Source organism: Schistocerca cancellata, chromosome 4 (genome assembly GCF_023864275.1).
Source record: "Schistocerca cancellata isolate TAMUIC-IGC-003103 chromosome 4, iqSchCanc2.1, whole genome shotgun sequence".
NCBI classification, from domain to species: domain Eukaryota; kingdom Metazoa; phylum Arthropoda; class Insecta; order Orthoptera; family Acrididae; genus Schistocerca; species Schistocerca cancellata.
In genome coordinates this window covers 522,123,586-522,151,496 of record NC_064629.1, presented here as the reverse complement: position 1 = coordinate 522,151,496, position 27,911 = coordinate 522,123,586, and the positions used below count along the sequence as shown (strand labels likewise).

General features: G+C 39.4%; 1 protein-coding gene across 1 annotated transcript in view; it reads left to right on the top strand.

Annotated features, from left to right (window-relative positions):
- Window positions 1-10,318, top strand: part of LOC126184304 (pickpocket protein 11-like) — a 47,555-nt gene extending 37,237 nt beyond the window's left edge. Inside the window, exons 3-5 of the mRNA XM_049926680.1 lie at window positions 540-666; window positions 3,898-4,013; window positions 10,188-10,318. Coding sequence (XP_049782637.1) covers window positions 540-666; window positions 3,898-4,013; window positions 10,188-10,318 — 374 coding nt within the window. The remainder of the gene's footprint in view (window positions 1-539; window positions 667-3,897; window positions 4,014-10,187) is intronic.
- Window positions 10,319-27,911: the final 17,593 nt, after the last annotated feature.

The following is a 27,911-nucleotide window of genomic DNA, read 5'->3' as shown; positions in this document are numbered from 1 at the left end:
CGAATAGTGCTGCGAACAATTGTGAAACTGCCTCTCTGACGCGTTTCCAGGCTGCCGTGGACGCAGGTGGTCGTCTCCTTGAGCAACGTTTGTCTCCTGGGGCGTGAACATGGTACGCAATTAACAAATGCTACCCTCTCGTATGGAAATTGTGTTTCTTTCAACGTTTTATTCGTTATGTCTCTTCCGAATGTCGTTTGGAATGTTTCCTCAAAGTTTCACAGTCCTACAGCCACACCTTTTTCATAGAGTCCCTTGCAAGAAGCGAGAGTTTAATTACAACCACCTTGTACGTCTATTTCCTGTATGTCTTATTGTTTTCGGGCAGTCGCCTTCTGAATCCCCGAAATTACTTACGAATAACACTGTATAGATATGTTCAACAGATCAACATTAAATTACTCAGCTTTTAACCATTATCTTGGAGACTGGGTTCCTTGTGTTGAGCACTTAGGATACGTCTGAGAGTTTATGAGCATTGTTCTTGTCCACATCGCGTCTCAGTTTACTGTTGAGTGTAGTGTGCTTTGACGTTTCAGAGGAACTGGAGGCGGAGCAGGGTGAGAGCTGCAGCTGCGCCCCGGAATGCTCCTCAGTAGAGTATCTCGCCGAGGCGTCCACTGGTGTCCTGAGGGCGGCTCGCTACCCAGCTTCCGATCACCTCATGTGAGTGCCGCAAGCTGCCAATAACTCTCTCACTCATTTTCGTCTGATATAAAGCGTGCAACCAACTGTGACATCATACCCTCAGGCGATAAGACCTTATAATTACAAATTGTGTAGGTTAATTACCGTCTTTTGCAGATGTAATGGGTCTTTCATTAAGACCAGACGCGTTTCGTTTTATTCTTAAATATTTTCAGTGGTCACCGCAACAATATGGGTTTTCTCTTACGATTTTTTTTGCTATGATCATGAACAGATTACTAGAGGAACAGGTGCAAATATGGAATAGGGGCAGTAATATGGAATACTATGATTTGTCGCCTTGTATGTTCTGTACTTTGGTTAGCTGCTTAAAAACTACGTTCAGCAACTGTAGACTGCTTTGGGATGCACTCATATTACAGCTGGCAGCCATTGCGAGTGAGTGAAGCCATTTTCACGAATTCACTAGGAGGCATAATTGTGGCAGGTTGCTGGTCTTCAGTTTCTTTCTTGTCATAACACATAAATTGTTAATATATTTTGTAAACAGACGTTTAGCTAACACATTAAGCCGTAAAATGGCATATTTGTTGCTACTGAAATTTAATTTTCGTTTTTATTTGCGTTTCTGAATTTCAAGTCGGCTGTGTCACTAAAATGCAATACTAGTATTCCGTATTTGTACCATGGTATTCCACATTTGTGCCGTACTTTCACAGCTTGCTTTACTTACAGGAATTGCTTCAGAAATGACTTCACGAGCTCGAAAGCAGTGGAATGAGTCTGCTATGCAAATAGCAATGAAAAATGTTAGAGAAAAGAACATAGGCCACTTCAGAAATTTATGTTTTAAATCTCGCACGCGAAACCATGTCAAAACCTTCTGTCAGCCTCCTCATGTCTCCCACAATACGCAACCGCTGGATAGAACTTTCATGACTCCTTTGTAAGCCGGTTATTATGAGCTGGCACGCGTATGGATGAGGAAAAATGCAGGTCCAGTAACAAACATGGACATCGCCGAGTTGAATGGGAAAGTCTATCTACAGTTCCAGACAGGGAGGATAGCAGTCAATGGCTCTACGGTACCAGAAATATATCCGTTAAACCCTCAATTTTCACGGATGTAGATTTCATTGCCAGCAATACAGGAATAATTAAGAATGTACCTCATGATCCAGTCAATGGACCATCTGCAGGAGCCGTGACTTCTCAAAGTGGAAAGGCTAATGTTGAAGTCGAGGGAGGAACATCTGCTGCCGCATCTTAAATTACACCTTGACAAATCTCACCCATTGTACAAATAAAGAAGAGGCCAGGAATTAAGGGAAGAAAAGCAGATTCTTCAGCAGTCCCAACCAGGAGCAAGTTGCAGAGCATGCACTGCTGTCCGTGGTGCTCACACACCCTATTAAGAACCATGTTCCGCCTTTTTTAATGTCGAGGGAACCACCATAAATCGCGGTGACTTTAGTGTAATTACTGTCCTTGAATAAAAACGTCATTTCTGATCGTCTCATTGAGTATCTCCTCCTGTTACCTTCTTTATTACACCGTAGCGGGTCTTTCTACTTAAAGTCTAAGTTCCATCGAGGTGTGGTACTTGTCAGTGACACATCATGCGAAATTACTTTCGTCGGGAAGTTTTGCTCACCATTGTAGTTTTTCAACGATATTTGTAGATCGTTCAGTGTAGATGACATTCTCAGCAGTCACGGGCCACTTCACGAAGAAGTTTTCAAAGCTTATCAGGATTTAGAAGAACTTCGAGAGTATTTTCTTACACGTTTATTCTAAACTACTGGCCATTAAAATTGCTACACCAAGAAGAAATGCAGATGATAAACGGGTATTCATTGGACAAATATATTATACTAGAACTGACATGTGATTACATTTTCACGCAATTTGGGTGCATAGATCCTGAGAAATCAGTACCCAGAACAACCACCTCTAGCCGAAATAAGGGCCTTGATACGCCTGGGCATAGAGTCATACCGAGCTTGTATGGTGTGTTCAGGTACAGCACCGCTCATGCAGCTTCAACACGATACCACAGTTCATCAAGAATAGTGACTGGCGTATTGTGACGAGCCAGTTGCTCGGCCACCATTGACCAGACGTTTTCAAATGGTGAGAGACATGGAGAATGTGCTGGCTAGGCAGCAGTCGAACATTTTCTGTATCCAGAAAGACCCGTACAGGAACTGCAACATGCGGTCGTGCATTATCCTGCTGAAATGTTGGGTTTCGCAGGGATCGAATGAAGGGTAGAGCCACGGATCGTAACACATCTGAAATGTAACGTCCACTGTTCAAAGTGCCGTCAATGCGAACAAGAGGTGACCGAGACGTGTAACCAATGGCACCCCATACCATCACGCCGGGTGATACACCAGTATGGCGATGACGAATATATGCTTCCAATGGGCGTTCACTGCGATGTCGCCAAACACGGATGCGACCATCATGATGCTGTAATCAGAACCCGGATTCATCCGAAAAAATTACGTTTTGCCATTCGTGCACTCAGGTTCGTCGCTGCGTACACCATCGCAGGCGCTCCTGTCTGTGATGCAGCGTCAAGGGTAACCGCAGCCATGGTCTCCGAGCTGGTAGTCCATGCTGCTGCAAACGTCGTCGAAATGTTCGTGCAGGTGGTTGTTGTCTTGCAAACGTCCCCATCTGTTGATTCAGGGATCGAGACGTGGCTGCACGATCCGTTACAGCCATGCGGATAAGATGCCTGTCATCTCGACTGCTAGTGATACGAGGCCGTTGGGATCCAGCACGGCGTTCCGTATTACCCTCCTGAACCCACCGATTCCATATTCTGCTAACAGTCATTGGATCTCGACCAACGGGAGCAGCAATGTCGCGATACGATAAACCACAATCGCGATAGGCTACAATCCGACCTTTATCAAAGTCGGAAACATGATGGTACGCATTTCTTCTCCTTACACGAGGCATCACAACAACGTTTCACCAGGCAACGCCGGTCAACTGCTGTTTGTGTATGAGAAATCGGCTGGAAACTTTCCTCATGTCAGCACGTTGAAGGTGTCGCCACCGGCGCCAACCTTGTGTGAATGCTCTGAAAAGCTAATCATTAGCATATCACAGCATGTTCTTGTCTGTTAAATTTCGCGTCTGCAGCGCGTCATCTTCGTGGTGTAGCAATTATAATGGCCAGTAGTGTAATTCCGTCTGTTTACATGAAATTATAGTTTTTGTGCTGTTTCGCAGGGATGGTGTGAATGACAGTTCTGTCTCTGAAATGATGCTGATCCATGTCTTCTTTGTGGATTTGGTGGGCACCCGATACCGCAGGGATGTCTACTCTACATGGCGTGGGTTGCTCGGTATGCCTTTATCGTTCCTTTATTGTTTTTCGTAAGGCACTAATTAAGAATAAATGGTTCATATAGCTTTTAAACTGTTCGCTTTCCTGTGGCGCATTCTGTAGTGTAGTGACAGTACGACATGCAACGACTATCATCATAATTCATGTGAAATTGTTTTCCTTACCAATAGTGACACCATCGTAAAAAAATTCGCGCAGTAAGACGGAATAGGACCAGTGTTTGAAACGTCGTTACTAAAAAATAAATAGTAGTTGACATGTATACAATAACTGATCAAAAGTTTCTGGACGCTTATTAGTGGACATGAATATTGGATGTCCCCCCTGTTCACCTTTATGACGGCTTGAACTCAGCTGGGGACGCTTTCAATGAAGTGCCTAGATAGCTGTGGAGGAATGTTAGCCCATTACTCCTCAAGAGCCGAAACCACAGAAGGTAGTGATGTTGGACGGTGGGGCCTGGAGCGAAGTTGACTTTCAACTCATATGGGAATGCAGCCATTAATAAAGGAAGAAATCGTCCTTAATGTTTATTTTTGTTAAATTTTTAATAATTTTCTTTCAAGAGGTATACTTAGTGTTATAAGTAAATTTCCTCCAGTGTTACAGCTCCCTTTCTTTTTTGAGCATCTGTTAAATAATTATCAATACTATTTCATTGTTCAATATTTTGTTTAATTTTAATTGCCTTACATTTAGTTTTACCACTCAGCAGCCACGAGTATTCCATACGAAAATTATTCCCTTAATAGATTAAAATTTTATGAGGCTTAAATAAAATGAATTTTGGTTGAAAAACTTAATATTTAAAAAAAAATTAAAAAATTAACTTACTTAAAATTAATTTATTAAAAAACTTTACAATCTCCAACCATTTTCATTGCGACCCATAGTTAATTTTCATTAAGCAAACTCTATTCCTCATACTGCTGTTGCTACAAATTTGCCTCCTAACGTTGAATGTTCAGTGCTCATTTTTTCTTTTCCCATTTCTTTATTTGCTTCATGTCTTTTTCCTAGTTCTTCATTACCTCTATAAAAACATCATGTTTTTTACAACCTTTGTCCAATTTATATATTCTTTGATCACATCTAGCTCGTCTCTCATCTAATTTTGTTCCTGGACCACAATAATTATAACCAGGAAGATGCATTTAAAATGTTAACTTATTGTTAAAGTTTTCACTAGACCTTTACCATTTCTTCTGATTCTCAAAAAGTATGAGTTAATCTTTCAGAAATCTAATTAAATAAGGTATACTTTTTGAATTATAATATTAAAATCGTTAAATTTATTTTTAATAGTTTCGTTATATGAACTAGTTCGTTAAAAGAACTTTTATTTCCAGCTAATACTTCTCCATAAATAATAGCTAATCTATCGATTACATCTCTAAAATCATGCATCTAAATATATTCAATTGGTTTTTCTACGTATTTTTGTAATCTTTCGCCTGTTCACGCACCTACACTTGAGTCTAAATCCAATCATAATTTTGGGAAATAGATGCCCACAATTTATTGTGCCATGTTGTTATATTTAATCCCTGTACCCAGTTTCATATTATTTGGATTCTTTTCAAAATATAATGATTTTGATTGAAATAATATATCAGCATAATTTGATAAATTGGTACTATTAAATTTTGACCTATACCATCTACAGTAATTTTTCTTTAGTTAAAAGATACACTAAAAAAACTGTACCCTCATATGTCCTATCACCAATTATTAAATTTATTTCCATCAAATTTTACTGGTAATTTACCAACAAATTTAAATGTTAAGACAGGAATGAGATTTTCACTCTGCAGTGAAGTATGCACTGATATGAAACTTCGTGGCAGATTAAAACTGTGTGCCAGATCAGACTCGAACTCAGGACCTATGGCTTTCGCAGGAAAGTGCTCTACCATCTGAGTTAGCCAAGTACAACTCACGACCTGCTGTCACAGCTTCAATTCTCCCAGTACCTCGTCTCCTACCTTCCAAACTTCACAGAAACTCTTCGGTAAACCAGAGAACCCGCAGGTCGTGAGTCATGCTTGGGTGGCTCAGATGGTAGAGCACTTGCCTGCAAAATGCAAAGGTCCCGAGTTCAAGTCTCATTAAGACTGGCCTTAATCCAAAACCTAATCTTCACTGTGGTTGATTTATTCTAGAATCCTCATACTTATATTTATTTTTTTAACATTTGTTTGTTCATCTTTTAAGATTTTTCTGTTTTTAATCTTTTCTTCATATTTATTCAATGCATCTTGTATTTTTCGTTCACTTAATATATAATCACATGTTTAATTGGTCAATCACCAAATTCTTCTAAATTTTTATGATGATAATAGGGAACCATTTGTTTTTCTACATCTCTGTTTTTGTGTACAGCTTTTAGTAGATCATCACCTTCACATCCAATTCCTTCTTTAGTGTTTGTGTTGCACCAATAAAGGTTGATCATTTTTTCATTTTCATATGATGCTTTATGTTGTTTCCTTACTTTTTAAAATTCTTCTTTTAATTCTTCTGCTTTCTTCTTATTTTGTCTAGCCATTCTTAACAACTTCAGCATCATATTTCTCAAACATTTAATAAAGAAATTATTAATGATTTTTAATGTTTTATGTTTATATTTTTATGTTTTGTGGTTTTACTGTTTATGGTTTTTTGTTTCTATATTCTTATGGTTTTTCCTTTCAGATGTTTAAGTTCTTATATTTTTATGTTTCCATATTTCCATATATTCATGTTTTTATGTTTCTTATTCTAAAAAATCTTTAATTTTATTTCTATATTTTTCTTTTCTCATCTATTGCAATTAAATCAGATTTTTTCATTATTCCAACATTTACTCTACATTTCTTTAAAATCATCAAATTTTCAATCACCACCAACAAATGCATGATATATATGATTTAAATTTGTATCATCTTATCTGAAAGCATTTAAAAATTTTGATTGTTTCGAACTAATAGTTTTGGTATTCCTGAAAATGTTTGTGTTACATAAAAGCAATTTATTCCTTTGTGTCTTCCTCTAGTGAAATATTCTTTATCTATATCTTGATTTTCGAGAGTAAACCAAGTGAATTATCTCTACATTTATTTTATGGTACAATTGCATCATTATTTTCAATAAAAGTAACAAAGTCAAAGACTCTGTCTATATTTTTCAACTTTCTTATAGAACAACAAATAGGATGTGGTAAAAATTTACAATGTTTATTTTTAATTTATATTCTGAAATTGTGATTTTTGTTCCTAGTCATTTTTCATTTTATTAAATAATTTTTATTAATATTGCATAATTTTTCATTAATATTAAATGAGCCACTTATTGCAATTGAAAAGTAATTCATCAGTCCTTGAAAAAAGATTATTTGTTCCCATAAGTCACAGTAATTGGTTTTATACAACTTATTCTAACTCCAAAGATTACTTTAAAAAATAATAAATTATATTGTGGTAGAGAAAATACAATAATTCCCACCGAACAAAAAATTTATTCATTCTAGAAAACCTAATACACATACTAAATAAGATGAAATTTTAAATAAAATAATATAGAAAGTGATGTTAAGTTATATATTTATATGAAAGATAGTACTGGAGAAATGTTTGGCTTTAGTAGTCAGATTATTGAAGCTACCAAGAAAATATTGCTAATAATTTACCAAAGTCACCCAATTTCAATTATTAAACATAAATTTTAATTTATTTGATGGGATGCTTGTAGGAAAAGATAAATATTTTCTTGAAGAAACCAATATTATTGCTTCTTTTAAGCTAATTTAGAATTTGGCACTACTGTACTTTATGAAACAAAATATCTTTCAGTCTTTCCAGTTCATGAAATTAGAATACAGGAATCAGAAATAAATACTACTGATTAAAATAATAATTTGATAACTTTTAATAGTGCTGATGCAATAGTTAATTTACAAATGAATTTAAAAAATTTTAATCTTTAGATATAAACTAAATAATTTTTAATCTTTCCAAATAATTAGAAATTTTAATGTTTATAAGTGAACATGAATTTTATTCTTTTCCATTGAATGAGAAAAGAAAAGAAATTAAATATTTCTAATAAAGATATTGAAATTAGTATCAGTACTGGTGATCAGTGAGTCCATCCAAATCATCCTCAGTTATGTATGAGTTTTAAAATCATTCAAGCTGATAGTTCAGATTAACCTTCATATGATGCAAAATCTAATAAAAATTAATTGATGCATATGTTGCCAAATTATTTGCCTTTGTAACTATAATAAAAGGAAATTAAATTTTATGAAGACTAAAACATTCTTTTATTTATCTGTCAGTTTTATTAAATTGAACTTTGCCTCTTTCTGACAAAATTTATGTGGAAGAAATGTACTTAATAATGGAAAAGTAAAAAGTAGAAAATAAAGTTTTTATACCTTGGAAACGTTATGACGTTTCTTTCTAAAGATTATAAAGAAATAATATGGGAAGGAGATTTAACTGTAATTTTTCATGGTGTTACATAGTGATATGGGACCCCTGATACATCTACATACGACTCAGACAGGTGACACATATGTAACCATCCTGTCTGATCACCTGCATCCATTCATATCCATTATGCATTCCGACAGATGTGGGCAATTCCAGCAGGACAATGTGACCACCCACACGTCCACAATTGCTACAGAGTTGCTCCAGGAACACTCTTCTGAGTTTAAACACTTGCACTGGGCAGCAAGCTCACCCGACATGAATATTATTGAGCATATCTGGGATTCCTTGCAACACACTGTTCAGAAGAGATCTCCACCCACTCGTACTCTTACGGATTTATGGACAGTCCTGCACGATCCGTGGTGTCAGTTCCCTCCAGCACTATTTCAGACATTAGTCAAATTCATGCCACGTTGTGTTTTGGCACTTCTGGATGCTCACGGTGGCCATACACGATATTAGACAGGTGTATCAATTTCCTTGGCTCTTCAGTGTATGATATGTAAACATTATTAGAAAAGTTTTGTTATTTTATACACAAAATTAATCCTATAACACTAAAGAGGGTAGGGAAATGTTACTTTGCTATTAAACCATCGTCAGGTTTGTTACTCTGCAAGTTATTCAAAGGAAGTCATCATTTATTGGTTATGTATTAGTTAATTACAATTATTAAATCTCCAACGATATGTTACATAAGAAATTAAGTATAAAATGTCATGTTTTATACCCTACTGCAGTCGTAAATCTTACGAGGGTTTAGTTACCTAGGGTTAATAAGGCGAAAATGTATTATAATAGAAGCTAAAAACATTTCTTAAACATGTTTATTGTGAATCTGTGTTTAAGAGCCTCTGCTAATTTCAGTATAAAATATTGTCATGGTTGGTATAAATATGGATGAAACGTTGACTTTTCGATTTAGTACCCGCCCAATGAGGCTCAAATTTTCCCCATGCTCTACCATGCCTTGCACAATGTTGAGGAATGTGGTATAAGCATTATGGGGCACAGGCACATTTTGCTGCTGATGTAATACGATATACTCCATTCCAATAGGTCACAAGATGGATACGTTGAGCAAGACCTGTCCCTTGGCCTCCTAGATTACCTGACCTCAGTCCTCTTGATTTTTCTGATCAGAGTCATCTCAAAAGTGATGTGTACAGCACTCCCATTAAAAAAACTGGATCAGCCAATTGTAAGTCTCGCCAAGATTTACGAGATGATCCAGTGGCATGTGGCACAATTCGTAACCACTGCAGAGACTACAGCAGTATTGCATCCAGATGGTGGGACAACACATAGAACACATGCAATAACAGGTGAGAGTGTATAGTGAAATATTCCAAGCAACTTGCTGAAGCAGTATTGGGATTCTTCTTATGGTAGGCATTAGGTGGAAGTTGAACTCAAGTAGGTGGAAACTTGATCGAAAATTTTAAATTTCGAATACGTTTATAGTAACCAAGAGAATACTTCATACCCCTCTCAGCTTTGTTCCCCAAGCTGCTGTCTTGTCGCCTTAAACCAGGCTTAGCTAACAGTAAATTTGTAATTTCGATTGCTATCAACACCAGTCTCACAGTAAAGCCTTACCTAAAATGTTCGCATGTAACAATAAACTTTCATAATTGATGGTGCGATATGAAATGGAAAGCATCAGTTTGTTGTGGGCGTGTGATGTGTTGCAGCGTCGGTAGGCGGTTTACTGGGGCTGTGTATGGGAGTGAGCCTGCTCAGCTGCTTCGAGCTGGCGTACTTCTTCACGGCGCAGCCGGCGCTGCGTGTGGTCAGGAGTCGTCAGATGGCCTCCCAGCGCTGACCAGCCGACATCTGCAGCTGTTGCATCACTGAACAGCTTGTCGCATCTGTCTCACATTTGCCTGGTCACCCTTTCTTGTTAATTTTAATTCTTATCTGCCTCTAGCAATACTGGTTTTAGAACATTTTTCTGCGCTACCCCCCCCCCCCCTTTCCCCCTTCCCACTGCCACAAATATCAGCTGCCTTTCCTTTGACATTTAATTATACATCTAAATCTATGGACTATGGAAATTTTTATATAAATACTGCATAGACACTACACTGCACCACAAATAAATTTCTGTATCTTCCTCCAATGCGTATTCCAATCCTAAATAACAAAAAAGAAATAATTCATTTCCATTTAGGGGTTTTCCTGAGATTTTTAAAAGCTTTTAATTAAATCAGGAAGAACTAGACCTGTTGTATTATTCCAGCTTCAATAAAAATTTCGCCAGCCAGTGTGGCCATGCGGTTCTAAGCGCTTCAGTTTGGAACTGCGTGACCACTACAGTCGCAAGTTCGAATCCTGCCTCGGGCATGCATGTGTGTGATGTCCTTAGGTTAGTTAGGATTAAGTAGTTCTAAGTTCTAGGGGACTGATGACCTCAGAAGTTAAGTCCCATAGTGCTCAGAGCCATTAGAACCATTTTTTTGATAAAAATTTCCTGTCTTTTAAACTGGATAGAAACAATGAAAATACAAAATTTCTGTTATTTTTAATTTACTTATGGAAATTTTAATTGTACAATTTAAAAATAATTTATAAATACAAAAAATTCCAAATTCTGTATTGATATCTTAAACATAAGACGCTGTTTAACTGTGTAAATTGTATATTGTATCTGAAGAAACTTCACTAGTAAGTATTTAAACTTTAGAAAATCTGCCACGAAAGTAGTTGAAAACTGATAAATGTGGTCAAAGGTTTTCTCTCTGTGTCATCTCAGAAGTGAAGTGTAGGCCTATGGCACTCCCATTGATGTGTTTGACGAACTGGAACAGCAAACTGTTCAGTCTCGTGACGATTTTCGACATGATTCTGGGGTGTCTGAAAGAATTCGTAACTTGCTGCAGGCACTGTAACGGCCCTGTCTATCTACAGCAGTGGTTCCCAACTTTTATTAGACCATTACCCCTGGCTGCAATCAGATATTAGCTAGTACTCCCACCCTACCTTCAACATGCCATCTGTTGCCTCGCCTCCGTCCATTATCACCAAATTTAGCCCCAACTAAACTGCAGAATTTATTGGAACACTTTCATTTTTAAAATGATGAAAGATGAATGATATTCAGCTTGTGCATGTGTGTGTGTGTGTGTGTGTGTGTGTGTGTGTGTGTGTGTGTGTGTGTCAAAGTGTACATACTTGTTACAAAACATGCTTCCCCTGCATTACTCCTCTCCACTGCGGTACTCGCTTGACCGGCACACTGCAACCCCATTTAAAATCAAACAAGTTTTAAAGTCATGCCACAGTTGATGTCAGACAAGTAGCCCTCTAGTAAACAAGATCCCAGGATGCTGCTGTACCAACACACGCCACTCTCACTTTCCTTATGCAGTTGTATTTCAGCCACTGTAGTGGACAGATCTCTCTCTGTTTTCACAGCCGTTGCGCGGTATTTACGGCATATGGGTCGAAAACGTCGAGGAAATACAGAATAAGACAGCGAAACCTGCATCAGGTTGTTTTGGAAATGAAGACCTTTTCAAGAAATCGTAGAAACCATTGGCAGAGCTACCAGTACCGTGAATACCATTATATGCACGTTTAATCTGAATAAAACGTACGAAAACCAATCACGAAGTGATCCTCCTGCAGTTCTCTCCGAGATGGAAAAACGGCAGCTACTTAGAGAAGTCAAGAAAAATCCAAAATTAAGCGCTCCAAAACTTGCTACTGCAGTTCAGATGCATACAGGAAAGTGTTTCAGCACAGACTATAAGATATGTGCTTTTGAAGCTGGGTATGAGGGCTGAACAGCTCATAGAAAACTAAACATCAGTAAAATCAACGGAAGGGAGCGCGTTGCACTTGTAATACAACCTTCTATAAGAAGGTTGTATTTACTGACAAGAGTCGATTTTATCTGTGTAAGTCAAGTGGGCAACTAACAGTGTAGAGAAAAAAGAATTGTGAACTTGAAGAGAGAAATATTACAGCCTCAAGTACTAATCTAGGGCTGCATGACTGAAAATGGTGTGGGGGGTATTGATTTTTATTGATGGAATTAACGACCACTAGGTTAACATAAATATCCTAAAAACACATATAGTCAGACGTGTGAATAACATGGATCTTTTCGAGGATTATATTTTCACACAAATAATGGTCCAAAACATATAGTTCTAGATGCAAGGCTGTGGCTATTGTATAGCACTTCTCGCTGGACAGCGACATCATTGCAGTCCCCACATACTAGTCCAATAGAGAATTCGTGAAATGTACTATAGAGAAATGTGACGAATCATCAGACATGCAATAGAAATTAGCTAACAAACCCTCTGCTATACGGATGGCGTAAAATTACAACGTAAACAACAGAATCTCTGGTGAAATCCATGTCAGTGAGAATGCAAGAGGTTATAAAGGGAAAAGAAGGGCCTGCTAAGTACTACTCGTAACATTCTATGTTCAGCGTCATTTTCAATACTGCAGACGAAAACTTATTTTACATCCTAAATTACCTGTCTTTACTTTTGAATGTTTAACTGTGTTTATGTAAATGGGAATCTTTATTTCTTTATTCTATTCTCCTTTCACTGGTTAATAAACACGTCTGTGTCCCTGCTGTACTACATTCTGATGATTTTCCCCTATCTACACACCCTTAAACATAAACTTCCGTAGGTCCTATTACACGAATACGTTTTGAAGTAACCTAAGTATCTATGGACTACAAGAGTCGTTTATTTGTAGATTTATAATTATTCATCTGAACATTCTACACTGCTAGTACCGTGATGCGACTTTCGTAAGATTAATGGGTTATTGTTTTATTATTACGGTCATTTATTATAAATTTGGAATAAAATTTAACTACTACACTTTCACTGCCAAAACACTCTAAAAGTTATCTGTCCATAATCGTCACTATATCTAATATACTTACTAACAAACAGTTACATTGTGAGCTGACTGCCTTTTTGTAACATTTATTATCGACAAAGCTTTCGTAAATATGCAGACATGTGACACGCCGGACCTACGGCCGTTAATCTAAACACTTCATTTATTAACTGCTTTGCAAACCTTCATTGAAGACACAATTTTTTGTAACACACACACACACACAGAGAGAGAGAGAGGGGGAGAGAGAGAGAGAGAGAGAGAGAGAGAGAGAGAGAGGGGGGGGGGGGGCTATGACCGACTCCAGAACCTACCGTTCGAAACTTAACCTGAAAGTAATTTTATTGGAAATATGTTTGAAACTATGCACTGAAAAGACAAAATCTGTCATTGACTCTGAATATTTTCTGCTTTGAGTTTCTAGTAATCAGAACACGCCATACATTGTCCATTGAAGTTCCAAGACTGATTGCGTTTCTGAAGCAGAAGCGGGGTCAGCGCAGTAGCTACGGTGGCACATTGAAGTAACAACTGTAAACAACAGACGTGCATTCGAGCAGTTGTGAGCAGACAGTGTTAAGTACTAGACGTGCAGTTGTAGTGTGTCCAACGTCGTTGTGTCACAAATGGTAGTCATGCAACATCTCTAAATCAAGAGTTCAAGACATTCTCCAGAAGTTTTGAAGAAGTCTGAAATTCATAATGCACACAATTCTTTTCTCATCACGGGTGACAAGAGTTGGTCTATCAATACGAACCTACAACAAAACGATAAGTGCAGAAACTCATATGAAATGTCAACGTGCAACTGAACTCGGGCTCATTTACTACCTATTTTTTGCGTGGCTCATCTGTAAAGGGGGTTGGTAGTAAACGGTTGCATTTGCGCCCCTATTATTGAGTCTGATATTGGCTGGCTATTGAAGAGCAGTGAATTGAACTATACACGTTATTCAAAAGAAACACTTTAACGTTGTGGCCATGCATTTTTAAGTTCACAGATAATAATCTGTGCAATTCGTACACTGTTTGTCTCACACCCACACACTTTCACTTTGTTCCTTCGCATACCCTGGCGTCCATGCTTGCACTCGCGGCACTTTGCCGCTCCCAACCCGCCACCACAACGGCCAACGACCAAAGACCTCGATTTTCCCGCTCACATCCACAGTCCTGAGTCGGGTCACATGACACCACAGTAGTCAAAATAATTGTTAAACATGGCCACAATTCGTTTACAGTATTTTATAATATTTAAATACTTAAATCTAAATACATTATATAATTTTACAAATTATCACCACACTTATATAATTCGTTGCAATTAAAAGAAAATCAAAACACTATCCAACGGAACTACAACGTCCATCAAAACACAAACAAATATTTTCCGGTCTATTTTTGCCCAGCATATTATCTCTGCTGCCGTGCTTTAAATTTTAAACTACTTGAAAGAGTTCCATATTATCCCCTGTTACCTTATATACCCCCACTTCATGGAGACATTACCTTAGTAACGGCAACATGAAGTAGCACCAAATGGAGTGAACCCATATTACTTTATATATTAAACATTTTAATTATAACTATAATGGCACCAAAAGACGTAGAACAGTGTTATAGTGGTGAGTTAATCAGTGTATGTACTGTCATTAGGAAACATACATACATAATCCAACAATGTATCCAACTCAAATATACAATTAGATAGTATCCTATTGAGTGACTGGGCAGGCAAAATAAATGCCCATGTTAGTCTATATGTAGGTTGCCCACCACTGCACATTAACACTTCCACTTTTTACACAGTTGTTTCTGTAAGTTGCACGAAGTTGTTGTAACCAGATCCTTTTGTTCACAGGTTTATGCATTGGAATACAGTCTTTCCAAACTTGCCAGCCAACAGCACTGTGCTTCCTCTCATTAGCCAAGCCATCCTATCAAAATTTAATCAAATCCTCATAAATCTTGTCTAGACATGCAGACCCACATTTCCCAGGAATCAGGCTATCCAAATCCTCCCTGGAACATCCTGTTTTCACTGATCAGTTCTTATTGAGGTTTGTACAAATGACAAACATGCACATAAATCAAACACAAACATGGCATAGTTAAATATATTCTATTTCACCCTTCAAATGTTCCCAGATCAGGACCTCCGACACTTCTACCCCCACGCACCAGTATCAACTCCAGGTGCCATGGATACATAAGAAATTTTAATCAAATCTCATTTTTTTTTTACAAACTATTTGCAAATTTCCTCCCTCCTATATTCTCCACATATTTATACAGAAATAGACTATATGTACAGTAGGTTTCAGTTCCCGTATGACTTTCAACAAGGCTTCTATCACACCTACACCAGTTGTGCAAATCCATTGGACAACAGATTCCCTTATTGCAAATATATACAGTATAATGAAGTTTGTTGACCACCAACAATGGCATCGCAACATACACAGTAACACAAATAATGCTCCAATTGTAAATACACGTATACATAGCCCCCAATAATTTTTTTTTAACTCGACAATAGTGTACATGGGAATCTCACTTCCTTAACCTTTATTCTTTTACCACATATTTTTTCAACTCCGTTACATTTCTCAGTCCAAATGGCTTTTTGGGCACTGGATATACCAACCTATATGCATTAGGGTGTGGACAACCCGTTATCTCAAAGGGTCCATGGTATAATTCAAATAACGTTTTGATTTCGCCATCAATGTCACTGGATTTTTTCTTGTTCCTCACCAGCACCTTATCTCCCTCCTTGAACTTTGTTGTCTTATACCTTTCTCCATGCCTCCTCTGTCTCTCATGTCCTTTCTTTAACATTTGCTGTCTGGCCACCTGCATCTTCTCTTGACTTGTCAAGTCTTGAGATGGAGGAAAATCTATGTGTTCTGCTATTAGATTGTCATGCTTGATATCTTTCATGAGCTCATAGGGTGAGAATCCTGTTGCACAACTCTTCACTGTGTTCATAAGATCCTCAAACACAGTTATATATTCTGCCCAAGTACTATGCTTTTTACTGCAATATGTGCTACATAGCCTACCCAGCTCCCTCATATACCTCTCAGCAGGGTTTCCCACAGGGTGATACACTGAAATCCTTATATGCTTCATCCCAGATCTTTGCATAAACTTCCCCCACACGCTAGATACAAATTGTGCTCCATTATCAGACAGAACATTCTCTGGTTTTATAACATTCACAAAGTAATCTTTCTCTAGCTTGTTAATTATATTCTGGCTAGTGGCCTTTTTCAGTGGATACAGCCTTATAAACTTTGAGAATACATCAACAGCTAAAAGAACATACTTTACACCCCCTCGACCTGTTGGCAGCCTCCCAAATAAATCAATAGCCAGCAGTTCACCATTTCTTTTAGGAACAATATTCTGCATCTCTCCTTGTACTGCAATAGTATTATACTTCACTTTTTGCCATTTGTCACAAGAAGCCAACTGTCTCTTTACTCTCCTGGCCATGTTGTTAAAACTAACATAGTCCTGCAGTATTTCCAAACATTTTTGAGCCCCATAATGCCCATGGCTATGGTGGATGTAATTTATTATTTTTTCCACATGCTCATCTGGAAAACATACCTTCCACTCCTCTTTGTCCAAATTTCTTCGTCTAAATAAAATACCTTCATAAATTCTATAATATTTAGCTATTTTTTCATGTTCTTTACTTCCAAAGTTTGTTTTGATAAACTTCAAGGTTTGGTCCCCATTCTGAAGTCTCCTCATGTCCTTACGGATGGATCTGATTTCCTTCTCTCCATCCACTCCTTTCATATACAATATCTGTAGTTCTTTCTTGTCTCCATTCGCTTCATGTTCTTCTCCAATGAAAGGTAATCTTGATAAGGCATCAGCCACATTGTTGTCTGTGCCCTTAATATATCTTATCTCATAGTTAAACTGCTGCAAAAACATGGCCCATCTCATGAGTCTATTATTTAACAGCTTACATTCTTGCAAATAGCTCAGAGCCTTATGGTCTGTGTAAACAATCACTTTCCTACATTCCACATATATCCTGAACTTCTGAAATCCAAAAACTATGGCTAAAAGTTCCTTCTCTGAGATACCATACATCAATTCATGTTTGGATAGCATTCTGCTTGCAAAAGCGATTGCCCTGTGCTCGGTCTTCCCATCTACTACCCTCTCCTGAAATAGCACTGCCCCTATCCCATAATCTGAGCTGTCTGCCCCAATACAGAAAGGCAAAGACAAATCTGGATAGAACAAAATTTTGCTGTTTTTTAAGCTATTCTTGATGGCTTTAAATTCCCAGTCACAGTCAGATGTCCAGCACCAGGTTACACTTTTCTTTAATAGTCTACATAAGTTAGGTGAATTCAGGCTATAATCACTTATGTACTTCCTATAGAATGAACATAGTCCTATAAATGATTTCAATTGTTTCCTGTTCGTTGGCACCTTGCAGTCAACAATAGCCTTTATTTTCTCTTCATTGGGCAGAATGCCATCAGGAGTTAACTGATGACCGAGAAATAGTAATGTTGCTTGAAAAAATTCACACTTACTTAACTTAAGGGTCATCCCCCCTTTAGATATAGCCTTGAATACATCCTCCAACAGCTGACAGTGCTCTTGCCAATTGCTACTCATAATCAAAATGTCATCTACGTACATGGTCAATTTTCTCATTAGTTCATCACCCAACACATGACTTAAAGCCCTTACAAAAACTGCTACAGATAATAAAATTTTTGCAACAGCTCATCCATGTTCTCTGGCTGATCATTTTCTTTGACTATTATTTTATTTAGCTTTCTTGCATCCAGTACTACTCTTATAGAACCATCCCTCTTTTTCACCACTACTATTGGATTACAATACTCACTCCTCCCCATTTCCAGTATGCCCCACTTCAACATCATCTGTATCCTTGCCCTTACAGCCTCTCTATTAGCTATTGATATAGGATAAGGTTTGGCCCTTATCACTTCATGTGGCAATACCCTCAAAACATAACTGAAATCTACGACTTTTCCAGGTCTGTCAGAGAACACATGCTTATGCTTACACAACAAACCTGTAAGCTGCACCTTTTGTTCCTCATTTAAATGTCCCATTTCATTCACTTTGTCATGTATCTGCTGTTCAGTGCAGATCTAATCACCTACCTCTTCTATCCTTTGTAAATGAGTAATAGTCTCACCTCCTTTTAATTCCCCTTTAAATTTTATTCTTCGTCTATTTCCACCAGCATCAAATTCTACCATTCTGTCCTTTACAAAAATGCTACAGTCATACTTGTACAAGAAGTCCATACCCAAAATTACATTCAATGCCAAACCCTTCACCACAAAGCAACTAATATCAAAACAATACTCATTACTATTAAATTCCAGTAATACTTCCCTGCTGATGGGCTTGCTACATGTCCCAGTTGCTGTCTTAATTTTGACTCCTGTAACTGGTAATTCTATTAATCCTAAACCTTTAATTTGCTGCCAGAAAGATTCAGAGATTGCAGATAAACTTGAGCCAGAGTCTAATAATGCTATATCTGCAACTCCCCCCACACTGATATCAATTATTGGCTGTATCACCTCTATTTCTACTCTGCTCAGCCCTGATTCCTGTAATAAATCTCTTTCTACTTCACTCCTGCTTTCCTCTTGCATAATGCAAATATCTTTAGGTCTTTCTCCAAAACATACATCAGTATCCCCTTCAAACAGATCCTTAATAGCAAACTCAACATTCTCTTCTTCACTTAATTCTTCCAATTTTCTGGCAATTTTAAATTTTATTTTACCCCATTCTTCAGGCATCAAAGCTTTATGTAATTTTGCATAGGACACCCAATCACTCAAATCATAATCAGCCTCCTCCTTTCCTAACCATCCACAATTAACATCTTTGAGGCTTGCATCATCAGTTAAGAAAACATAGGTTTCAATTTTATCTTCTGGGCAACCTACAGCAACATTCTCCATATCATTACACATTTCCATATCCACACTGAAGTCATTATCACTACCACAGTTAACACCTGCACCCACAAGCACAGTAACCTTATCAGTAGGTGATTTACCAGCATTTTCCACATTGTTAAATACACCACTCATATTAGCCTTTACATCACACTGAATAACCCTCGCCTCACCTTTTCCACAATTCTCCATACTATTTCCAATAGACATCTCTACCCATTCATCACACCCGTTATTACTGTGAACATTGCCCCTTAATTCTATATCCACTTCTGTTCCCCCTTTTGATGAAACTACCTCTGTCTCTGATCTTTCAATGAATTTTGCTGCACACAAATCAATATTGTCCTCCTCTGCTTGTAATTTCTCTTCCCTTTTAAACATGTCATCAATGTAAAACTCCCACTGTTCATTGCTGATATTAGCCTTGTTCCCTTTTTTCCTCTTATACCTTTTATCTGTATTTCTATAATTGTTAAAACCCCTCCATAGATTTTCATTTCCTAAGACAGCATCCATATGACATATCCCAATTTCCCTATTTTCCTTGCTGACTTTATTACTCATCCCATCATGTCCTTGTCTGGCCCTGTTCACATAATTACCAGCCCCCCTGCGGACCTTAAGTGAGGCATCAATTAGTTTTTTGATTGCCTACCCTGTCCATTTGCATCTGGCATTCCTACTCTCATACCTTCTCTATCACTCCTCATCTGATCAAAATTGTCTCTTCTCCCTCCAAAATTTCTGTTATACCTTTGTGGCTTGCTTCTCCAATCTCTATCCTGATTATTCTGATCACTTCTATCTTCTCTCCACCTGTTATGGTTATTACTGTATTCATAATTAATACTGTTTCCCCTTTCATGATACCTTCCACTCTCCCTATGTTCCATGTATTTAGGTCTGTAACACAATGCCCTGTCCATATTATCCACAAAATTAAGAAATTCTTCCACTGAATCTGTTGCACTGTGAATCAAATCCCATTGCAAATGCTCTGGTAATCTTCTCTTTAGTGTAGATATTTCTGTTAATACGCCCAGTGGCCTATCCAAATGATTTAATTTATTCAGTTCTCTAACACAGAACTCTCTCATACTTTCCTTTCCACTCTTGTAACTGGATCCATTCAAAAAATCGTTTTGCAATCTTAATTGTTTTGCTTGGCCCCAGTATTTGTTCAAGAACAGGTTTTCGAAGGTTTTAAAATCACAAAATTTATCATCATTTTGGTTTGCCCATGTTTGAGCTCCCCCTTCCAACTGCCTCTTAACATATTTAATTTTTGCCTGCTCACTCATCCCTGTCACAAAGTTATCCTTACACGCAGCTAGAAAGTCAACTGCATGGTATTTATTCTCCCCATTAAAAGGTTTTGACTGAAATCCATGCCCCAGAGGATATCCCAACAATAAATTTCCATTCCCTGCTGCCACAGTATTAACTGTTTCCCTCAAGACATTTATTTCCCCTTCTAATTCCTTCTTATTGTCAGTAATTCCCTTATGGCAATCCAGCACTCCTATCTTAATGGATTCAATGTCTGCCTCTGTTTGTCTTTGAAATAATGTGCATTTCTGTTCCTGTACCTGAATCTGCCCCACAAGATTACTTTGCACAGTGTCCACCTTGGCTACTAGGCCTCTTTCAACCTCATCAACTCTCTCAATAATTCCCTCAACAATTTTAACTGTGTTTTCAACTTTATCTGTAATTTGAGTGAATTTGAGATCTAGCTGATCAAATTTTTCACTCACTGTCTTTATTTTATCACTAAGCCTTAATTCCATATCCCCTATTTTCGAATCCATTTCTCCAACTATTGCAGTTTTTATATTCCCTATTTTCGAGTCTATTTCTCCTAATTTACTAGTAAGTTTTACAAAAAATGTGCTGAGGTCACTTCCTGGTATCCAGCCTATTTCTTTTGGCATGCTAGGGCTACTACAGGTACTCCTAACATCCACTGATTCGCCTTCACTTATGAGATTCACGCGTCTCATCGGCCATGGCTAATGAAAGGACACAATTTTGCAATGTAGCTGCTGGCTGTACTTATCTTTTAAATCCTCGTGTGACGCGACGTCTGCAGTGAGCTCCGCAGCACAGCTATGCAATGAATCTTAATCGGCGGCGTGGACACACAGCAAACTCAATCAGGAGCGAGAACACGTTGCGTAGGCCCCTGGCAGCATGTAGTCGTGTTGGTCGGTGGCACGGACGACGGCGTTGATCGTCGGCAGCACGTGGATACAGCTTCGACTGCTTTACCCGTAGCAACACATGGACGTGGCACGGACGACGGTTTCTTCTCGCGGCAGCACGTATCGCGGCACGGACGACTGTTTTACCCGCGGCAAACACGTGGTCGACTCATCAGACTGTGTAACTGACAGCTTCACAATCGTGGTGGCCTTATATCGGCGTAACCACGGGGCAGCGCGTATCTTGTCCAGCACAAACACTCCGGTACCGCTAATGCACCGATTTAGCTCAGAGCCCCCACACTGACTGTTCAAAAGCCTAACATCAGACGGACATTCGATTCCGAAACACACTCCTGGAAATTGAAATAAGAACACCGTGAATTCATTGTCCCAGGAAGGGGAAACTTTATTGACACATTCCTGGGATCAGATACATCACATGATCACACTGACAGAACCACAGGCACATAGACACAGGCAACAGAGCATGCACAATGTCGGCACTAGTACAGTGTATATCCACCTTTCGCAGCAATGCAGACTGCTATTCTCCCATGGAGACGATCGTAGAGATGCTGGATGTAGTCCTGTGGAACGGCTTGCCATGCCATTTCCACCTGGCGCCTCAGTTGGACCAGCGTTCGTGCTGGACGTGCAGACCGCGTGAGACGACGCTTCATCCAGTCCCAAACATGCTCAATGGGGGACAGATCTGGAGATACCTTCTAGAGCACGTTGGGTGGCACGGTATACATGCGGACGTGCATTGTCCTGTTGGAACAGCAAGTTCTCTTGCCGGTCTAGGAATGGTAGAACGATGGGTTCGATGACAGTTTGGATGTACCGTGCACTATTCAGTGTCCCCTCGACGATCACCAGTGGTGTACGGCCAGTGTAGGAGATCGGTCCCCACACCATGATGCTGGGTGTTGGCCCTGTGTGCCTCGGTCGTATGCAGTCCTGATTGTGGCGCTCACCTGCACGGCGCCAAACACGCATATGACCATCATTGGCACCAAGGCAGAAGCGACTCTCATCGCTGAAGACGACACGTCTCCATTCGTCCCTCCATTCTCGCCTGTCGCGACACCACTGGAGGCGGGCTGCACGATGTTGGGGCGTGAGCGGAAGACGGCCTAACGGTGTGCGGGACCGTAGCCCAGCTTCATGGAGACGGTTGCGAATGGTCCTCGCCGATACCCCAGGAGCAACAGTGTCCCTAATTGGCTGGGAAGTGGCGGTGCGGTCCCCTATGGCACTGCGTAGGATCCTAAGGTCTTGGCGTGCATCCGTGTGTCGCTGCGGTCCGGTCCCAGGTCGACGGGCACGTGCACCTTCCGCTGACCACTGGCAACAACATCGATGTACTGTGGAGACCTCACGCCCCACGTGTTGAGCAATTCGGCGGTACGTCCACCCGGCCTCCTGCATGCCCACTATACGCCCTCGCTCAAAGTCCGTCAACTGCACATACGGTTCACGTCCATGCTGTCGCGGCATGCTACCAGTGTTAAAGACTGCGATGGAGCTCCGTATGCCACGGCAAACTGGCTGACACTGACGGCGGCGGTGCACAAATGCTGCGCAGCTAGCGCCATTCGACGGCCAACACCGCGGTTCCTGGTGTGTCCGCTGTGCCATGCGTGTGATCATTGCTTGTACAGCCCTCTCGCAGTGTCCGGAGCAAGTATGGTGGGTCTGACACACCGGTGTCAATGTGTTCTTTTTTCCATTTCCAGGAGTGTACTATGGAATATGGAAGAAAGTCCTATCCCGGACGAGCCCCCAATTGCAACTGAACTCGGGCTTGTTTACTACCTATTTTTCACGTGGCTCATCTTTAAAGGGGGTTGGTAGTAAACGGTTGCATTTGCGCCCCTATTATTGAGTCTGATATTGGCTGGCTATTGAAGATCAGTGAATTGAACTATACACGTTATTCAAAAGAAACACTTTAACGTTGTGGCCATGCATTTTTAAGTTCACAGATAATAATCTGTGCAATTCGTACAGTGTTTGTCTCACACCCACACACTTTCACTTTGTTCCTTTGCATACCCTGGCGTCCATGCTTGCACTCGTGGCACTTTGCCGCTCCCAACCCACCACCACAACGGCCAACGACAAAGACCTCGATTTTCCCGCTCACATCCACAGTCCTGAGTCGGGTCACATGACACCACAGTAGTCAAAATAATTGCTAAACATGGCCACAATTCGTTTACAGTATTTTATAATATTTAAATACTTAAATCTAAATACATTATATAATTTTACAAATTATCACCACACTTATATAATTCGTTGCAATTAAAAGAAAACCAAAACACTATCCAACGGAACTACAACGTCCATCAAAACACAAACAAATATTTTCCGGTCTATTTTTGCCCAGCATATTATTTCTGCTGCCGTGCTTTAAATTTTAAACTACTTGAAAGAGTTCCATATTATCCCCTGTTACCTTACAAACGCTATGACGACAAAACCAGTGTTCAAACTAATATCACGGGCGAGTTGAACAACTTCCCAAAAAAGGACTAAACTTAACCTTTCTCTATTTTTTGTTAATCCAGTCTCAAAACTTTTTGTACTGAAGGTACTGATTTGATTATTTAAATGAAACTCAGTCATTGTTTGTAGGTAAATTTAAGTACGCTGTGAGATAAATACATGGCTAAAGGTGTTAATATCCTAATCGAAAATAAATTAAATGAAAGTTGCTGTTTTACGATTACACTCAAAACATCAGGGCAGTGAAATAGCACTGGTTATTATAGTTTTAGATTTACCATCAGTTTGGTACGTTTCTCATCGACTTTCATTCACACACAACAAGATACACAGTAAGTAATTGGTTTCAGGGCAGTTTCAAGTCAGTCGAACACGTGAAAACATTTAACAATGATTATTTCAGAAATCTGTATTCATTAACTAGCTTTCGTCTAAGGCTAATATCTTCGGAAAGAACAGAATCCGGCTCCATTTTATCAGCTGAGTGGTTACAGCCTTAGACACTATGCCAACCAGACACAACCTTACTGTGAGCACATACTTATGCAAACTGTGTCACTTGGTACAAGCCTAACCACTATTAGGTAAGACACACTTTGCAATACACGGTCTCTTTGATTGGTTTACTAAACATTCTACTAATAACAAATTTAATTCGAAAAGCATTAAAGGAATAAAGTCCGAATAATTATGCAGCACTGTAAATCATGCATTACAAACATCGACAACATTATTTAAGGAAAAAAATGTTTGTAAAATATATAGTAATTGTGTTCACTGGGTGTATATAGTGGTCTTGATACGCTACAAAAAGTGTGCAGTATTGCCTTCAAGTATGATCGTTGAGTGCCTACTTTAACGGAAATAAGTGTACATTACATTTTAACATGCAATATGCTGAATGTTATATTTTATATCTTGTTAGGCAGCCCATGGGGAAAAATTAAGCCTAATTAGACAGGGATGTAATCGAAAAGTTTACATATTCAATAAGTTTGTACTGACAAGGACAAAATTTGATACTGCAGTCAGCAAGCGTTCGCAACCACAAATTCTCAGTTGTCTTGCAAACTACTCTTTTGTGGATCTATATTTACTGGAATTTTTTTCCTTCTCTAATCATGCTCTTTCACCCATGTCAGTTTTCACTCCTAATGACAATATACCTTGTATACAACTTTTGCACTTGCACACCTCTGAAGCCATTCTCAGCTTGGCACCTCATGTGGCCACTTGCTTCTTAACACAGTCCTGGCCCACAGTTATGATGGTGTTTGGGGCAAGCAACAGCTAAAATATTATCAGCCGACAATATTTTCATAATTTTGTGAAGAAACTCTGTGTTGCTGGAGCTTTTACTGACAAATCTGTACAACCCTACATACGAGGAGCATTTCAGTTCAAACACATTGCCACTCAGTTTGATCCAGAAGAGGAAGATGATGAAATTATCTACGTAGTCTTCCAGGTATGGTATTCAGATGCACCATATATCTACACTCTTTACAGCTGATATGACACTTTACATAATTTTATGTGCCCATTTAAACTCACATGTGGTTAACATCACAATTGTAATTTACTGAACTTCTCTGTAAATGCATTAATAAACTTCACACCCTACATTATGGGAGAGTACAAATTTCTTTAACTACTGGAGTAAGATATGTCTAAGTAAGCAAAGACTTGAAATATCCTTACACGTCCTGACTTCAGCTACATGTCGTAATTGTACATTCTTCAACTGCATTATCAGAGGGAGGGGGGACCATTTAATGGATAAGGTATATGTGACAAGGTTGTCTAAACAGGAGACATCCTTTCAAACATTTGAAAAAAATTAGTATCTGAAACCACGTGTTGGAACATTCTGGATGCCTCAGACTATACGCAGGGTGACCCCAAGTCCGTTATCGTTTGAAGATGCACTAATTCGCGGAATAATGTGGTTAGAGAGGTAAAAATTGACACACATGCCTGAAATGACATGCGATTTTATTGAAACCAAGAACGAGTAAAAAAACTGGCCAACAGATGTCACTGGACACCAACACATCTGTGACATAGCATTAGAACCGCGTGTAAAATGAGCTGTAGTGAGAGAGTGAGTCAGATGCGCCAGCAGTTGGGGCATGTAGGTTTTACCAGAAAAGGGACTGCTAGTAAAGCTTTACTATCAGAACAGAGAATCCGCTACAGCAGCTTTACGGTCCTATCGCCATAAGAAGGGTTCAAATGAATCTGAGCACTATGGGACTTAACATCTGAGGTCATCAGTCCCCTAGAACTTAGAACTACTTAAACCTAAGGACATCACACACATCCATGCCCGAGGCAGGATTCGAACCTGCGAACGTAGCGGTCGCGCGGCTCCAGACTGAAGCGCCTAGAACCGCTCGGCCACACTGGCCGGCAAGAAGGGTTCAAAAATGGTTCAAATGGCTCTGAGCACTGTGGGACTCAACATCTGAGGTCATCAGTTCCCTAGAACTTAGAACTACTTAAACCTAAGTAACCTAAGGACATCACACACATCCATGCCCGAGGTAGGATTCGAACCTGCGAACGTAGCGGTCGCGCGGTTCCAGACTGAAGCGCCTAGAACCGCTCGGTCACACCGGCCGGCGCCATAAGAAGGGTATTCGAATGGATTAACGTCCTGTGACAAATGTCTCTGTGAAGAAAATGATCTCGAAGTTTGAAGCCACAGGTTGTTTAGATGATCGGCTCATAGTGAGCGACCAGACACAAGTACTAATGCTGCTCGGGCATTTCAGGAAGAAATGGAGGCTTCAGCGGGTTCTTATCAGCATGGTGAAGTAAGTGCTTGTGAATTCAAACCGGTATTCCATGCACTACTGTTTGGAGACCACTAAGGCGTATCATCCAATGCTATCCATACAAAATCCAGCGTCATGATGAAATGTTAGCCGCCAATTTTGTGGCAAGGAGAGCATTTGGTGTGTGGCCACTTCAAAAAATAGGGGACGATGTTAATTGGTTGTCTAATATATTGTGGACCGTCGAAGCCCATTTCACGCTCTGAGGATCTGTCAGCACCCACGGTTGCAGAAGTTGAGTTACCGAAGATCCTAGAACTTTCACAGAAACCCCGCTGCATGACGAGAAAGTCACAATGTGGTGTGGATTGGTTACATCAATCGTAATTGGACCCTTTCTCTTCGTGGTGCTGCATTTTATACTGTCACTGTGACATGTGTGGAGTATGCCGATATGTTACAGAATCCCACCACCCCTAGCCTGGCTGATAGACACCTACTGGAACGTACGACTTCTATGCAGGATGGTGCTCCACCCCATATCATTACGCATGTGAAAGATCTCTTGCTCAATTCATTTGGTGAGGACTGTGTGCTGAGACGCCACTTTCCTTCCCTCATGCTTGGCCTCCCAAGTCCCCAGACCTCAATCCGTGTAATTATTGGTTGTGGAGTTACTTGAAATTTCAAGTCTACCGGGATTGTCTGACCTCATCAGAGAAGTAAAAGACAACATCCGATGACAATTTCTCATGATACCTCCTGATGTGCTGTACAGTGCTGCTCACAACATTGTCGCTCGACTACAAGTATTTTTGATGAATGGCAGCCAACATGTTGAGTATATATTGTAAAGGAAATTGTCTTTGCTAAAAATCTTTTGTTATGCAAATTATTGCTTTTGTATAATATGAAGCGCCGTCTAATGGTCATTTTGTACACTTTTTTGGATTCAATAAAACCTCATGTCATTTCAAGCATGTACGTCAATTTTTCCTCTCTGTCTACATGATTCAGTGAATTAGCGCATTTTCAAATGTTAATGG